At 60.5% G+C, this 16304-nt stretch overlaps 2 protein-coding genes across 2 annotated transcripts in view; both read right to left on the bottom strand.

Moving 5' to 3' along the window:
- Positions 1–973: 973 nt before the first annotated feature.
- HCN2 (hyperpolarization activated cyclic nucleotide gated potassium and sodium channel 2) lies at positions 974–11026 on the bottom strand. Its single transcript, XM_062510083.1, has 8 exons — positions 10575–11026; positions 4898–5321; positions 4076–4237; positions 3206–3424; positions 2893–3039; positions 2373–2613; positions 2067–2231; positions 974–1932 (listed from the first exon to the last, which is right to left on the bottom strand). Exons 1-8 carry the CDS (start codon positions 11024–11026, stop codon positions 974–976), a joined length of 2769 nt encoding a protein of 922 aa, XP_062366067.1.
- A 2168-nt stretch (positions 11027–13194) lies between these two features.
- The window catches only part of BSG (basigin (Ok blood group)), a 10556-nt gene continuing 7446 nt past the window's right edge, over positions 13195–16304 (bottom strand). The window contains exons 5-7 of the mRNA XM_062509856.1: positions 14557–14736; positions 14166–14235; positions 13195–13987 (exon numbers count right to left, since the gene is read on the bottom strand). Coding sequence (XP_062365840.1) covers positions 14178–14235; positions 14557–14736 — 238 coding nt within the window. The 3' untranslated portion in view covers positions 13195–13987; positions 14166–14177. The remainder of the gene's footprint in view (positions 13988–14165; positions 14236–14556; positions 14737–16304) is intronic.

The raw sequence follows: 16304 nt of genomic DNA, 5'->3' as shown, positions 1-16304 counted from the left end.
CAGCAGGGAGGGACGGTGGCGAAGAAGCAGAGCCGGAGTCGTGCATAGCTCTGTCAGCTGCTGACGTTTATTGCACAGGATGGGCTGGATGGGAAGGTGGATGCTTGGAGTGGGGCCCTGTCCCTCCGGCTGCTCGGCCGCAGGGTGCCGGGGCTGGCACGGGCCCCGCGCTCGCGGTACATTCAATGTGGAAGGCTCCAGAGTGCGAGGCAGCGAGGCACACGTGCACACACACACACACACCTGCACGCACACCCACACGCGCACACACAACACACGCACAGGCACCTGGAACACTGGGGAGGTGCCTGTCCCAGCCCCAGGGCTTGGGCTCCAGCTGCTGCCTCTGTCCTAGCGCTGCCTATGGGGACATGGGGCCGTGCTCACCCCCAGCCCCGGAGTGGGGGACAGTGTGTTCGTGGGTGCTTACAAGCCTCAGGGCGACCATCCCTCAGACCCTTCCCAACTTACCTCCAGTCCTGGACCATCGCCCCTTGCCTTGGGTCTGTGAGAGGGGCGCAGGGACACGCACGGCGCCGGGGCTGCGCCAACAGCCCCGGAGAGGTGTCCTGCGGGTCACACACAGGGATGTGTTCAGGTCATAGATATCATACACAGAGTTGGTCATGGCGAGGATGCAGCTGTGGCTTCTATGGGCAGCCGGGGAGGCCAGGGGGCAGCGGGGCTACGCCGCGGGGAGCGGGCGATGGGGTCAGACTTTGGTCGGAGACGACACACCCGGGGGCTCAGCCCAGTGACCCCGCGGTGGGGAGAGGGCACAGCAGCCCCAGGCCCACCCTCGGCAACTGCCCCGCTGTGCAGCGGTGGCAGGGGGGACCGGGGAGCAGGGCTGGCACCGCGGCGGGGGACGGCAGCCGATGGTGCGGCCGTGGCCCTCACCCAGCGGCGCAGGGTGGACACGAGGTGAGATGGGACTCCCTGCCGCCGCCCCTCCCCGTGCCTGGCGCGGAGGTCACAAGTTGGAAGACAGCCTGGACTTGGCCGGGTCCGTGTCGGGCGTGCTGGACGCCGAATCCTTGCGGGCCGCCGCCGAGTCCTGAGGCAGGGCGGGCGGCGGTGTCAGCCCCGAGCCTGTGGGCGCCGGGTGGGCCGGGGCCCCCCGCGAGGGTGCCTGGCCCCGCAGCCCGGCCGGAGGACCAGGGCCCGGCGAGGCGGCGGCCTGGCCCCCTCCGATGGAGGTGCTGGACTCGCGGGCGGAGGCCGGGGGGCTCTGGGTGCTGCCGGCCGCCAGCCCGTGGGGCAGCGAGGGCTGCGAGGCCGAGAGGGGCCGCGAATCCTGGCTGAGGCTGCTGGTGTGCAGCGCCTGTGTGCTCTTGTGGGCGGCCAGGCGCTGGGGCGAGCTGGGCACTGGCTGCTGGCCGAGGGACAGCTGGGAGCCCAGCGGCCCTGGGGCACCTGCGTAGGCGAACGTCCGGCTGGCCAGCGGGCTTTGGGATGGGGGGCTGGCCGCGGCCGCGGCGAAGGCGCTGGTGGAGGCGGGCAGGGCCGCGGGCTGCGCCGGGTCCTGCGAGGGCGAGGGGTTGGCGTGGGGCACCGGGGGCTGCGGCTGCGGCTGCGGCGGGGGGCTCTGCTGCAGCAGGACGGGGGACACGGCGAAAGGGCTGGGCACGGCCTGGGCGTACTGCAAGCGGCGCATCATGCGGGGCGAGCCCAGCGCCATGGAGCCCACCAGCGGGCTGGCCATCTGCGGGCAGAAGCTCATGGCGACGGCTTGCTGGAGGGTGGCGATGGCAGAGGTGACCTGGGGCTGGACGGGGCTGTACATGGCCGTGTGCTGCTGCAGCTCCGCCTGCTGCACCATCTCCCGGTCGTATTTGACGATCTCCTGGATGATCTCGTTCTCCTGGTTGTTGAAGACACCTGAGTTGAGGTCATGCTGCACTTTGTGGAGCAGGATTGAGTTCTTCTTCCCTACAGGGAGAAGGCCGGGAGAGGAAGCACCGTGAGACCCTGTACTGGGGCTATGCAGGGCTCCCATGGGAACCACAGCTGCCCCCTTTGCCAAGACACCGCCTCTCGTCCTTCAGGCCCCCTCTGTGTCCTACCGATGCGGTCGAGACGGTCGATGGCCACAGTCTCAAAGGCCCGTCTCATCATGGGGTACTCCTCCAGCACCTCGTTGAAGTTGTCCACTGAGAGTGAGTAGAGGCGGCAGTAGGTATCTGCACGGACACTGGCCGTGCGCCGGCCACGGGTCAGCAAGCAGATCTCTGGGGGAGAAACGCCAGGGTCAAGGTCACAACACCTCCATCAAGGACAAAACAGGGCAGGCCAGGAGCAGGTTGTGAGAACCACCAGCTGTCCCAGTGCCTCTCACAGACCCCGAGAGGCTCAGTCCTGCCAGTGCTCACCCCCAAAGTAGGAACCGTCAGAGAGTTTCATCTCTTTGTTGCCCTTGGTGAGGATGCTGACCACCCCGTGCTGGATGAAGTACATCTTCTTGCCGATGGTGCCCTCTCGGATAATGTAGTCACCCGGCTGGAACACCTCAAACTTCAGCTTGGTGAGCATCGCCGTGACAAAGTTGGGGTCGGCGTTGGCAAAGAGCGGCATCGAGGCCACCAGCTTGCGGCAGTTGAAGTTCACAATTTCCTATGGGGAGGTGGGTGAGCCCAAGAAACTGGGACCTGCTTCCCCAGGGATGCACTCCCCACCTCAGACAGTCTCATGGACACCCTGGCATGCAGATTGTGCATGGACACATTCCCATGCAGAGCTGCAAAGCTGCAGCAAGAGGTGTTTGACCCCAACCATGTGCATGGCAGGAGCTGGTGGGACCCACAGAAAGGAGGAGGGGATCCCTTCCCCTGGCAAGGGAGGGTAATCCCCGTCCTCACAGCAGCATCCTCCTCCCAGCTCTCCAGCTCTCACCTCACGGAGGGGCTCGTTGAGCTCCCCCAGGATGCTGTCTTCATCAAACATCTTGCCCTGGTACCGATGCTCGTAGTAGTCGTGGATCTTCTGGCGGAAGTCAGCAGGCAGCTTGTGGAAGGACATGTACTGCTCCACCTGCTTGTACTGTAGGGATAGGTGGTGTCAGCTGGAACCCTCCACCCACATCCCCACTCCACGGGACTGGTCCCACTCCATCACCCCACTCCTGCCCCTGACCAGCAACCCTCACCCTATGTGGCTGCAGCTCCAATAGGGAAAAAACTGTGGGCCCGATCCAGCACATTCCTACCTTCTCCTGGTACTGGCGCCGGGAGGAATCCAGAGACTGGATGAGGGCAGTGGCATGGCCGATGAACATGGCGTAGCAGGTGGCCCCCACGATCATGCTCAGCATGGTCAGCCAGATGTCCGTCATGCTCTCGGGCGCCTGCTTCCCGTAGCCGATGCAGAGCATGTGGCTCATGGACTTGAAGAGGGCGAAGGAGTACAGCTCACTCCAGGAGTCATTCTGCAGTGACAGGGACAACAGCTCAGCCATGCACATGTGTGTGTGTGTTTGTGTGTGTGTGTGTGTGAGCATTGCTCGAGGGCACAGCACCCTGGCTCATGCCTGGCCACAGTCCCAGTTCTCTCCCAGCAGTAGGAATTTGTTGAAAAGCAAACTTTTCAAACTTTCCAAACTCCCCCGGTGAAACAGGCAGGGAAGGAGAAGGGTGAGACAGGCAGGAGAGGAAGAGGAAGCCAGGCAAAACAAAGCAGAGATGGAAATTTGATGAAACAGGATGAGACAGACAGGAGGAAAGGGCCATTTGCAGGGGGCTGCAAGGCCGAGAGGGAGCAATTAGAAACAGGGGCCATTATTTATTAATAGCAGCTTTGTGGCTAATGAGCAGGAGAAGGCGGCAGGGGATGGGGCCAAGAGCCCCATGTCAGCATATTCCTCCTGCCCAGATCAATCCACTGCTCCAGGTCCTGTGAGACCTCACCAGGGCAATGGCAGCATCCAGGGCCGGGTGCTCTGTGCACAGTGGGGCACCACAGCCCCACAGCACGGGGGGTGGCATCTCCTGGGGCTGGAGGATGGAGGACAAATGACATGGGGATGGGTGGGAGCCCCGGGGAGCAGGCAGGAGCACGGTGTGGGGCAGACAAAACTCACCACCATCCCATTGATGGAGACCCAGCAGTTCTGGGGGAAATCCTGCAGCATGGGCACCAGGAACTGGAGGCAGCCATCCCAGTGGCACAGCAGCAGCATCATCCCGATGAGGTTGATGATCCTCATCACAGCGCTGGCCAGGTCATAGGTCATGTGGAAGATCTGTGGGTGGGCGGAATGGTAGGAGGTGAGCCTGGGGACTGTCCAGCCCTGCTCAGGGCATCAACCTGCATGGCCTTAGTTGGAAGAGGTTCCCATGGCTGGCCTGGCTCTGGCCTCGTGGTGGCTGTGCTCCACCTGCCTATTTATAGCCAGTGGGTGCTGCCACGCTGCTACCCGGGAAGCGCTAATGGCGGCGAGCCTTGATGAGGATCAGGGAGACACAAATAGTCTCGGCACTGAGGAGGGAGCGGGGCAGCTCCCAAGGCACTGAGTGCAGGGTTTGGGCCAGAGCCATGCAGCAAAGCTGAGCATGTCCCTTCAAAGCTGGGGACCTGATAGGGCTGGGGGTCCTGGTGTCCTCCCCAGTGCTCCCCAAGCTCCTGGTGGGGTAGGGAGCCAGAGGGGAGAGAGGCAGGAGGCACTGAGCTGAGCAGGGGGACAGGGTCCTACTGGCACCCGTGGTGGGTGCTATATCACAGCTCAGGGATGCCCCAGACCCTCCAGGGTGGGTCACAGCCACCACCAGCCTCACACACAGCCCCACAGATCCTCTCCACCCTGCCAGTTTGTCAGGGAACCACTGTACTCGCAGGGCCCTTCCAGCTGCCACTCTCTCCAGCCATCCAGCAGCTGCCAGAGGGTCCCACAGCAGGTCCTCACCTCCTCCCACTGGTGGATGTAGCGGATGAGCCGGGAGAGGCGCAGGAGGCGCAGGAGGCTGAGGATCTTGGTGAATCGGACGATGCGGAGGGCACGGGCTGTCTTATAGACCTCTGAGTCTATGCCCTTCTCCACAATAAGGAAAACGTAGTCCACAGGGATGGAGGAAACAAAGTCCACCACAAACCAGGTCTTGAGGTACTTCTTCTTGATCTTCTCGGGGTCCAGGATGATTTCTGTGTTGTCCTCAATGACAATCCCTGTCCGGAAGTTCAGCACCAGGTCCATCAGGAAGAAGGTGTCAGAGACCACGTTGAACACGATCCAGGGGGCCGTGGTCTCCTCCTTGAAGAAGGTGATGCCCACAGGAATGATGATCAGGTTGCCAACCATGAAGAGCAGCATCGTGAAGTCCCAGTAAAATCTGGGGAGCGAGAAGATACTGGAGGATGTCACCAGCGCCCCAGAGCCCCCCTCACACCAAGGGGACCCAGCCACCATGTCCTGCCCTAAGGGACCTGCGCCACTGGGCTACTGTCACTCTAATGCCACCTCAGCCACAGCAACCCCTTCATCTCCCCAGACACCGCATTCTGCTCTCCACTCTCCAAACTGCCCCCGGGGTGATCCTGCAGCCAGCAGAGCCCCTGGTTGAAGCAGATGAAGGGGCTGAGGGCTTCTGCTGGTCTGATTTGGAAGTGGCGGCAGGTCCGGCGGGGGCGGGGGGGGGGTGAATGATGGCACCAAGCACCGGCAGGGAAGACACTCCAGCTGAGCTGCCCGGGGGCATCCCGTGGGCTGGGAACCACCAAAACGATCGGCAGTGCTCAAGGTCGCGGGTGGAGTCAGCATCCGAGAGCCCCGGGAGCAGCGCCCGCTTTCTGCACTCCCAGAGTGGGGACCCAAAGACAGGGGACAGTCCCCAGGGACAGCCCCGGTCGCAGTTTGGGGATGCCAGGGTGGGGTCTGCGCGGCGGAAGGAGCCGCCCCGGCTCCGGTGCAGCGGAGCACGTACGGCTGCAGCTGGCGGCGGCGGCAGCGCCCGCAGCCCCGGCCAGACGCGCGGGCAGTGCGGGGGTGGGCGCCTCCCCTCCGCCCGCTGCTCCCTCCTGCCTCACCCCATCCTTCTCCCCTTTCTCCTCGTCCCCTCGCCACCGATGACCTTTCTGAGCACCTGCAAGGTCACAACAGCTCTGTCACGGCAGGATGATGGGGACGCCACCTCGGCCCTGCCTCGCCTGGTCGGGGGGCAGGAGTGAAGGGGGGGGTTCCTCCTCAGTGCCACCTCCACGGACACGCGGGACCCTCGCCCACGCATCCTACTCAGCCCACCCTGAGAGCAGCAGGGTGATGGGCTGGGGGGTGCCATGGCCACGCTGTGCCCTGGGACACGGGGGGATGAGGAGGAGATGCACACAGGAAGGGGTGATGGGCCAGGCCCGTCCGTTTCCCATCCCCCCCCCACTCCCCGCTGCGCAGACTAGCGCAGGACCAGAAGGAGCTGAGCATCCCAGCTCCTGACCTTTCTCCAATGACACCTTCCTCATGTGAGACATTGCCGTGGCAACCGTGAGTGATGTCACTGCTGCAAAACGATGACTTCACACCAGGGCGGTCCCCAGGGTACCCTCGGCAGAGGAGCTGTGCTTCCCCTGCACCCCTACACCGAGCTCTGGCTGTGGCACCAAACAGGCCCAGCTGGACCCCTGGGCTCCCACGCATGGCTCGACCTCCCAGGGATGCCAAAGTCAGCGGAGCTGCTGCGGGGCCGGATCTGTCCCTAAACCCCCTGACAGCCCCTGCTCAGACAGACCCTGCTGTGCTGCGTGGGTCCCACAGGGGCATTAGCCATGCAAAGCTGTGAAGAACAAAGATTAAATAACCACGCCAGCTGGGCAAAACTCCCCTCTGGCTCCAATCCCTTTGCAATCTGGCTGAGCCAGGGCAGAATTCGGCCTGTGGAGAAAGATAAACTGCTGCTGATCCCCCGTTGCACACAACTGACCCTGTGCGATCGCTCCGGGGACCAGCGTGCGATGCAAATGCTTTCTTCCTCACAAGGTTCATGTGCATAGAAAAAATATCCAATTCAGGCTACTAAAAATATCTGAAAACAAATTAATCAGGATCCTCGACACCCCTCCCTCGCTTCTGACCCAATTGTATGACAGTGATGGTAACAGGAGATGCCCAAAGCCCCTGCGAGAGGCAGCTGCCACCTTCCTGCTCCATCAACCACCCAAAGCCTGGCACAGTGGTGCTGGTCTGAGATCCTGGGCAAGATAAGAGTAGGATCCAAGCCCTAGAGGGGGGTCATGGCCATGATATGCCAGAGTGGTCCCTGCTTAACTCTACTGGCAACACTCAGAGCTCCAGGGACTGGCAGGGATGATCCAACCAGTCCCGCCTGTGCTGATGCCATGGGACAGACACCCTGTTGGACAGAGCTCCTTTAGACCCTCCTCTGCCCCTGAGCTCTGTGCCCTTTGGCTCTGATGGGGCCCAGATGCAAACCAGGCTGCCTGGTGGGTAGGAGCAGCACGGAATCAGTCAAAGATCAGTGTGGGATTGGAGCAGGATTGGGGCAGAATTGGCACTTTGCAAACTCACACTAAATACTGATATTCTAAAAATGAGATTGCTGTGAGAAGTGGGCTGTGGAGCCAATGGCAGAAGTTTGCCCAAGCTGATGAGCAGCAGTGGCCAACGCACCATCTGTAGCCCCAGATCCCAGTACAGCCAGTTGTGATGAATGACTGGTGCCCTCTCCCCTGGTGCCTTTTACCCCCGGGGGTTCCTGGGGAAGGGGGTAAAAGGCTTTGCGAACTGCTCAAGGACCCAAACCTTCAGCATCCCCCAAGTCGGTCACAGCCTGTCCTCCCCCTGAGCCGTGGCTTTCAGCGACCGACGCTGCAGAGGGAGGGGCCCAGCTCCTCAACACCCTCACCACAGGGAATGGGAACACCAGCACTGGCACCAGAGCTGCCACACACACCGGGAGCATCAGCAGCTGGAGAGCCCAGTCCCTCTGCTCAGGAACCTCTATAGTGGCACCATCCAGGCAGAGGGAAAGCCCCTGAAAGCATTTAAACCTGGGTGAGGAAGGCTCCAGCCAAGCAACACCAGGGGTGTGCCCTGGAAGCATCTTTGCCCCGATTCACATGCAGGAATGGTTCTTGCAACAGAAAATCATCATCATGAGAAGCTCCTGCTGGGTTCCAACTCCAGTCCCAGCCCAGCCTTGTGGAAGGCTGGAGTAACCCTTGGTGGTCACAGGGTGATGGGCACTGCCACCACCTCCAAACCACCAGCTACAGCTCCCAAAGCGATGCCCCAGGGCTGGTGCAGAACCCCCAAAAGAAGCCATAAAGGAATTGGTGCTGGCTTGGCTGTTCCTCCAGAGACCAGAAGTGGCGAAGTCAGTGACAATCATTGCCCAGCACCAAAAAGGAGGTGGCCCTGCTCCAGCACACACTTACAAGGTCTCTTTGATCAGATTTGCAGCTCAGGATCTCACCAGCCGCCCTGATTGCTTCCTTGTCATTCAATATTTATGTAAATAGCAACTTTGGTTCCTGGAGCAAATCTGTCCTGAATTGTGTGTGAACGATGGCAGCACCATGGCTGTGAGAAGCCAGGATTGCTAAATGATGCCGATTATGAAATGATGTCACAGATGCAGATGGGTAATGATTTTCTCTTAAGATGGGAAATAGGTTTTGCAGGGCAGACGCGACCAGGTCACACTCCATTATCATTACTGGATAAATGCTTTTTTGATTATTTCAAGGCAGGACAACATGGGAGGGATGCACTCGTGTCCCCAGTGTGCACAGGCAGAGTGGGTTCCTCAGCCCAGCCTCGCGTGGGCTGATCCTGTTCCTGTGCACAGTTGTGGAGCTGGAGGATGCCATGGCTCTGCCTGCAGCTCCTCCCCACTGGGCAGGGAACTCTCCTACGCCACTTCCAGCATCAAAACACAGGCAGCCACTCTGCCCCAATGGGTTTCAAGTCTCCATAGCGGTTCCAGAAGGATGAAGCCCATGCAGGGCAGGACAGCCAGGGTGACTCCCCAAGGTCACTCCAAGACTCACCTGCCCACTGCAAGCGCCACTCCAGGGAGTGATGCTGCTGAACTCTGGGGAATCCTCTGAGGCCTCAAGCCCACTGCAGGCTCACCAGAGGGAGATCCCCGCTCTTGGCAGCACTGTGGGGTCTGCCACCAGTGCCATGGCTCTGCCAGCTCAGAGAAGCAGGGCAGGCTCTGCCCAGGTGCATGCATGGGGGTCACCCAACTCCCAGCCTCTCCCAACATCCCAGACCTACTGAGGGTGAAGAGGAGCACAGGGACTGAGGAGGGGCCAAGTCCTCCCACTCAGCAGTCCCAGGATCCACCTGGCACTACCACCTCTGCTCTGTCATGGCAGGGACAGTGGAGTTCTCTCTGCCACAGGACTGGCAATGGTCGGGTGGTGTGGCCACTTCTCAACCCAAATCTGCAGCAGAACCCAGTGCCCAGGCAGTGGGATGAAGAGCAGGCTCCACTGGGTTCCCATGGCAGATTCCCATGGTGAAAGGGCTCAAAACCCTGTGCAGGATGTCGACCCTGAGGGGAGGCCAAAGGCCCCTCTAACTGCTCCTCCGGAAGATGCCAGAGCAGCCCAGGAGCAGCACACAAGGGTGAAAGCAAGAGGTGAAGGTGCTCGTCCCTGCCCTGAGCCCATGGCCACCTCCACATGCCTCAGGGAGCATCACCCCACAGGGACCCATCAGTGTCAGCAGTGAAGAAAACCTGAGATCTGTCTCGGGGGATCCCCCACTCAGGCCCCCAGCAAACCCTTCCTTGAGCCACCCCAAACCTCTCACCTGCACAGCAGCACAATGACTTGGGGCCGAGTCCCTCGACCCCCCAAACCCTGGTCAAAGGCTCCTCCAGTCCCTTTGAGGTCTCTGGACCAGGGTCCTCTCAGTGCTGGCTCACCAGCAATGCTAGCACGGTCTCGGCATCCCCATCCCTGCAAGATGCCATGCTGCCTGCCCCAGACAGCGCAGCCATCCCTCCCGGTAGCTTTCACACGACTCGGGAAGCATTTGCCACTCTGGAGCTTGCCAGGGCTCAGGGGATAGGAATGAGATGGAGCTGCACAGCCTTTCTCCCTGGTTTGTCAATCCTCGTCTGTCAGACAGACAGGCTGGATCTCGGGGACTCGAGTCCTCTCAGGAGCGAGAAGAATCCCCCTCAAACCGGCTGAACCCCCGGGACAGAATCAGGCCTCCTTGGGGGAGGGGTTGGCCTTCACAACGCAAAGCACGGCCCCCTCCCCAGCCCTGGCCTGCCCAGGGAGGGGGACACGGAACCCCAGGGAGTTCCGGGGACAGAGCCAAGGCCCGGTGGGGCTCAGGAGGGCCAAGCCAGGCCAAACGTGCCGAGGCCCCGGGAAGGACAAGAGGACGAGGGGATGCCCTTGCCCAGGCACAGCGAGGGCTCCCGGCATCCCCGGAGCGGCGGGTGCCGCGCTGGGGAGGGGGATGCCTGCCTCGTCCCCTCCCGCGCCCGGAGGAAGCTCAAGGTGCCCTCGGCCCGGCCGCACCGGCGGCCCCGCTCCCCGGCCCGATGCCCGGTCCCGAGGGATGAGAGATGCGGGATGCGGCCGAACCCCGCGGGTACCCCCCGCACCTGAAGTCGCTGTAGGGATGGATGATCCAAGCCCCCGCCGACTTGACGCGCTCCTGCTCCCGCTCCACCGCCTTCTGCGAGCCGAACATCCGCAGCGAGAACTTGTTGACGCCGGGCTGGAGCATCGCCCCGAACTGCCGCTGCATGAAGCTGGCCTGGCTCCCGCGGACCTCCTCGGCCGCATCCTCGCTCGTCCCCTCCTCGGCCGCCTTGGCCCCACCGGGGGATGCGCCGCCGCCGCCGCAGGAGAAGGAGACCTTGGGCTCGCGGGGCGGCTCCGGGCCGGGGCTGCGCGGCGGTTCCCCGCGACGGCACTCGCCGTTCGGGGACCCCTTTCCTCCGCGGCCCCGCGCCCGCCCCGCCGTCGCCGCCGCCCCGCCGCGCTTGGCCCCATCGGCCGCCTCCTCCTCGGCCGCTGCCTCCCCGCCCGCCGCGCCGCGGCCCGCCCGCATCCTGCCGCCGCTGCCGCCGCCGAGGCCACCGGCGGCCGAGTGGCGCCCGCCGCCGCGGCGGGGGCGGGCCGGGGCGGGCCGGGGGCGGGCGGTGGGGCTGGGCGGCTCCGCAGCTCCCCCCGCCGGCATAGCCCTTGTCGGTGGGACCGGCTACCGGGACCGGCCACCGGGACGGGCCATCCACCTTCCGGCCCGATGTCCCCCGATTCCGGCGGTGCAGTGCCCGGTGCGGTGTGCTGCGGAGCCGGCTGCTCTCCCCGCGGGGCTCCGCTGCCGCCGGCCCATCCGACTCGCCGCGGAGGGAGCAGAGCACTGCCTACCCCCGGGTCAGGGATGGAAACCCCCCCCCATCACCGCGCCAGGAGAGTTTTGCTCTCCCACCACCCTAAGGACCCATCGCTCCAGCGCTGAGCCCCCTCTGAACCCAGCTGGTGTCAGGAGGAATCCCCCGAGGTGTACCCGGGGATGGAGACACCCAGACCGGCGCCCCAGGACAGCGCCAGCACCCGAAGTTGGATACCGGATACCCGCCAAAGGAGCTGATGTTGTAGAAGAACGGGACATCGGGACCGGCGCCTCTTACCCTCTGTCACGGGAACGAACTCGTCCGGCTGCGGCTCCCCCGGGCTTCGAGGTGTCGGGGATCGCCGGAGAGAGCAGCCGGACACGGGGCCGGAGCTGCCCCGGCCCGAGCGAGCCCCGTCGGGTCACGGAGCCGCGTGGGCAGCGCGGCCGCGGCGGTGGCACCACCTGGTGCCACGGGACAGAACCGCACCGGAGCCACCGCAACAACAGCCACGGGTCCTGCACTCAGCCCCAGGGCAGCAGACACCCCGAAAGTCTCGCTGCCGACCACAGCGGCCTCATTCTGCAGCTTCACGTCCCAGGCTTGGCACGGCTGCCCCAAAGAGCAGCCAATTTCTCCAAACCATTCCTGGGGCAGAGCACTACTGCCTCTCAGCTGCCCCCAGCCCATGGAGACACTGATTCATTTAACCTGAGCAGGAGGCTGGAGATGCCAAAACCATGAAGTGAAGCAGCAGCTCAGGACTCACCCCGAGGAGGTGGGAAGCAGAGGCTGAGCAGGGTCCCTGCAGAGCTCAGAGCACTTGCTCTGTCTCTACACCACGATGGGGCACCACACCAGGGCCCGTTTGTGCATCCCTGGGCCGTGGCAGGGCTGTGCCACAGCTCACCAGGGCACCTGCACCACGGCCCAGAGCAGCACAAGGCCAGCTTCAGCCCCTGCCCGGCTCCCGGGGATGTTGTCTCTTGTCCCAGCCAAACAAAAGGCACAAGTGCTGCTTTGTGCTGCAGCCCAGAGCGGGGTCAGACAGGACCCATAATCCTCATAAATGAAATTAAACCATGCACTGATTTTGCACCAGGATGGCGCAAGGCTGGGGCTGTGAAAGCCTTGCATAACCCATTCACACGGCACAGAGCCATGCTGCACTCACTGTGATGGCACAGCCACCAGACCTGCCACCACCTCTCTGAGCACAGGGTGGCCACTACAGCCAGACTCCCCCTTCATCCCATCCACAGCAGGGACGAGATTCTGGCTACAGAGCAAGGCCATGGTTCAATCATGTACCCAGAAAGAAGCAGGCAAGGGCACCTCAGGCCAGCTAGGAGCACAGAGTTGCTTCTCTTCAGCCTAGGGGCAGGAATGCTGGGCAGAAGCCCCCTGAGCCCCAGGGCTGCCAGCAGAGAAGGGACTCCCCACCAGATCCTGTCCTGAGCCCATGGCCCTGCTCTGTACACACCCTTTGCTCTCTCCAACCATAAAGGGAAGGAAAACAAACAAAAATCAACCTAGAAAACAGCTTACAGAAGTGTGAGACACACAAACAGCAGGGCCTGTGAGGGCTTCTCGCTGCCAGGGCTGATCCTTGACCCCACAGCCACAAGACCTGAGGAACTGTCAAGAAGGGCAAAGGGAGATCGTTCTATACAGGCAGGCCTGCCCAGGGCCCCAGGCTCCTCCAGGCTCTGCAGAGCAGGGAACACCCTTCCCTCCCTCCCTCCATGAAGGCTTTTACACCCTTCGAGCTGCATCTCCTCAGCAATTAGAGGGCAGCCAGAGCTGGCACCAAACCGAGACACAGCACCATGCTCTGCAGCCAGAGGTCAGGCGACCCAGAGGGAAGAGACCAGAGTCGAGGTGGAAAAAACGAGAGAGGAATCATCTTTATTTGTGAAGTGTTAACAGATGGAACAGTTCAATGTTACCCAGCAGTAAAGGTGTTAGATTCCCCTGAGCACTTGTCTGCTCACAGGCCCCCACATCACACACACACCGTGCTGGCTCAAGCACAAGCACACGCTGTTAAACCTTAAAATCACCCCCGGCTCACCCTGCCCCTCCCCACTGCAGAGACATGAACAACCCATGGAATAAGTTACAGCAATCATTTATCCAGCATCCAGCTCCTGGCTGCCTGTTTCAGACTAACCAAGAACAGCTCAGCAGGAGCTGACTGGGAATCTGCCCCACAGGAACATGCCAGGAACGAGCCCTTTGTCAGGGAAAGGTGCAGCCTTGCTCCTGGTGACGCACTGGGAAAGACACAGAACCTTCCTGACCCCTCTGGTCAGATCAGGTCATGCCCCAACAGCCACCAAAGCAGCTCCTCCCTCACCCCCACAAGCAGGTGGGACACAGCTGCACTCCCACCCCCCCGCTCCCCACTCTGTACCAACATGAAATAACCTAGGACAGAGACAGCCAGAGACCTACACTACCAGGAACAAAGGATTTACATTTACAGGTAGAAAAACCCTCCCACGACTCTTTAAAAAAAAAAAAAAAAGTATTTTATATTCTACAACTTAAGTTTCCTTAGAAAGTGAAGTAACTGAATCGCAAGGACGCACTAGAATATTCCATGGTGCTATTTTACCAAAAAATTAAAAGAAAACAAAATTGTCCAGACGAGCTCTTCATCTACACATCACCTGGCAGGAGAGAAAGAAAAGCCAGTTAGATAAACCCTGTTGCACCAGTACAGCTTCATTGGGCTGGAAGGGGCTGGTGGAGTCTATGCTGGGCCAGAAGAGCCTCTGGCTTCTCCCAGAGACCCTCAGCAGACTCAGATGCTGCAGCTCTTGCTCCAGGCTCTGCCCTGGCACTCACCTGGCCCAGCTCTTAGTTTGCGTTTCTCTGGCGGACGTTCTTGTCCTTGTGGTTCGTGGCATTGCTCTTCCTGGGAAGGGAGAAAGAGTATGAGGAAAGGGACAGCAGAAAGTTCCCTCACCACCACCATTAATGTAACTCAGGTCCAAGCAGAGGGTGCAGGAGATCAGATCCCAGAGCAGGGACAGACACCAGTGTCACCCCAGGTATGTGTGGTTTACACATGGGGACACTAAATGAGCCATGGGGTGACATCTCCTTCCACTGAGTATTATTCCACACCAGCCACCTTTTATCTTTGCATAAAGGTTTTATCATTGGAGCACATTCCCTGGCTGGATGAGATCTACCAGTATAAATTTGGCTAAATAGGAAGAGGCAAGGTACTCACAGTGGTGCAGAGCCTCCATCATCATCTTCACATTCAGGACAGCACAGAAAGAGAAAACAAAAAACAGTCAGGAAAGAGGACATACAAAGTGACCTCTGCCTCCCCTTAAAGCAGTGAGAGCTGCATTCCAGGCAGTCATTCCACCACCACTTTAAACTGGGGAGGGTAGAGCTCCTCTGGTGAGATCAGCTGCCCTGATCCATCCCCTGTGCTCACCCCCAGGGCACCAGGACTTGGGACAGCTCCCAGATCCCAGCACAGTCACAGCAGGTAAAGGGGAAGCCAAACAGGATGTTTCAGGAATGAGGCTTTAAGCAGCAGCAGCAGGAAGCCCTTCTCCCCCTCCCCACACGTTGTGATATCAAAACAAACACTGCACACCACGTTCTGAGGAGCACAGCTAAGGAAACACCTTTGCCAACACGTGCCAAGCCCTGCGGCCTTTCACCAGCTCCCTGAGATCTGCCACCTCCCAACTGGAGCCTCCCAGTGTCTCCCTTTGCTCCTCATCACCTCTTCTGCAGCCCTGGCTCCCCTCGGGTCCCATGCTCCAGGCACTGGGGCTGCCCTGGACACCAGGACCTGCTCAGGGCTGGTGAGAGGACGGAGGCAGACACACGGCTGGAACTACCTTTGACTTACCATGTGAGGTGGCACCCAGCAGCAGAGAAAGGAAGAGTGGATAGGTAACACCAGCAAGGATATCACCCCAAAGACAAGCCAAATTGTTCCCACCCTATCCCAGGTGACAGGAGCATCCAGTTCATAGAAAGTACTGAGGGAACTGGCTCAGACATGCCTCATTGTCACCATTTGGGAGGGGCAAAGCTACAGAGACTTTGGGGCAGAAAGAACCACTTTATACCAGGGAAGTGTAAAGCCACCTGTTTACCAAAGGGGTGTGAGGCTGTATCTTCATCCATGAGCATTTGGGAGCTTGAGCTCCTCTTGCCAAGAAGCATCAGGACATTTCAGCACATTCACCTGTCTGTCAAAGCATCTGCTACAGCTCTGACAGGTCACCACCCCACAGGGCTGGGCTGATGCCATCACAAACCAGATCACACTTGTTTTTGCTGGGAGATGCAGCTACAACATCTTTAAGACAGCACTTGCCTTCCAGCCAGGGGTGTCAGAGGGCAAAGCACCTGCTTGTGAAACTGCATCGAGTGGAATTCGAAGCCCTGAAATCAGGGGAGGGATCTGACCTTTAGCCCCTCTGCTGCACCTCTCCAGAACCTGCTCCTCGCAGGAGGCCAGGGGCCCTGCAGGATCCCAGGCAGGAAGGATACAGAGCATTCACACTGCATTGTTAACAGCATCAGATAAGGAGCCTGACACAATGCAGATCCTCACCGATAAGGAAAGGGAGGAGCTGGTGCTTCCAGAACAGATTAAAGATAGTACCGAGTCTTTGAGATCCAGGATGTGTGGATCTGATGACCCAAAACATCCTGAACTGAAGACAAATTAAGCTAAGCCTGGTCCTACAGAGCCAATGACAGTCCCTCCCAGTTCTGCAGCACCACAAAAGCTCTAGTAAGTATTTACAAACCACCTTGTCTAGAGTGAGAGCTGCCAAAGCAAATCCAGCCCTGAAGACAACTCAAGGGAAGCACTTGAGCAAGGAACAGAGGAACTGGTGAGACAAAGGGTCAGGTTGACCTGTATAGAATCCTCTTGCTCCAGATCTTGCTTCAGAACTGTCATAAAAAGTGCAATTACAGGCAGCTTCATGGCTGAAGTCG

Source organism: Cinclus cinclus, chromosome 28 (assembly GCF_963662255.1).
Source record: "Cinclus cinclus chromosome 28, bCinCin1.1, whole genome shotgun sequence".
In the NCBI taxonomy this organism is placed as follows: Eukaryota; Metazoa; Chordata; class Aves; order Passeriformes; family Cinclidae; genus Cinclus; species Cinclus cinclus.
The sequence above is the reverse complement of the archived record's forward strand: the minus strand, read 5'-3'. Positions and strand labels throughout refer to the sequence as shown.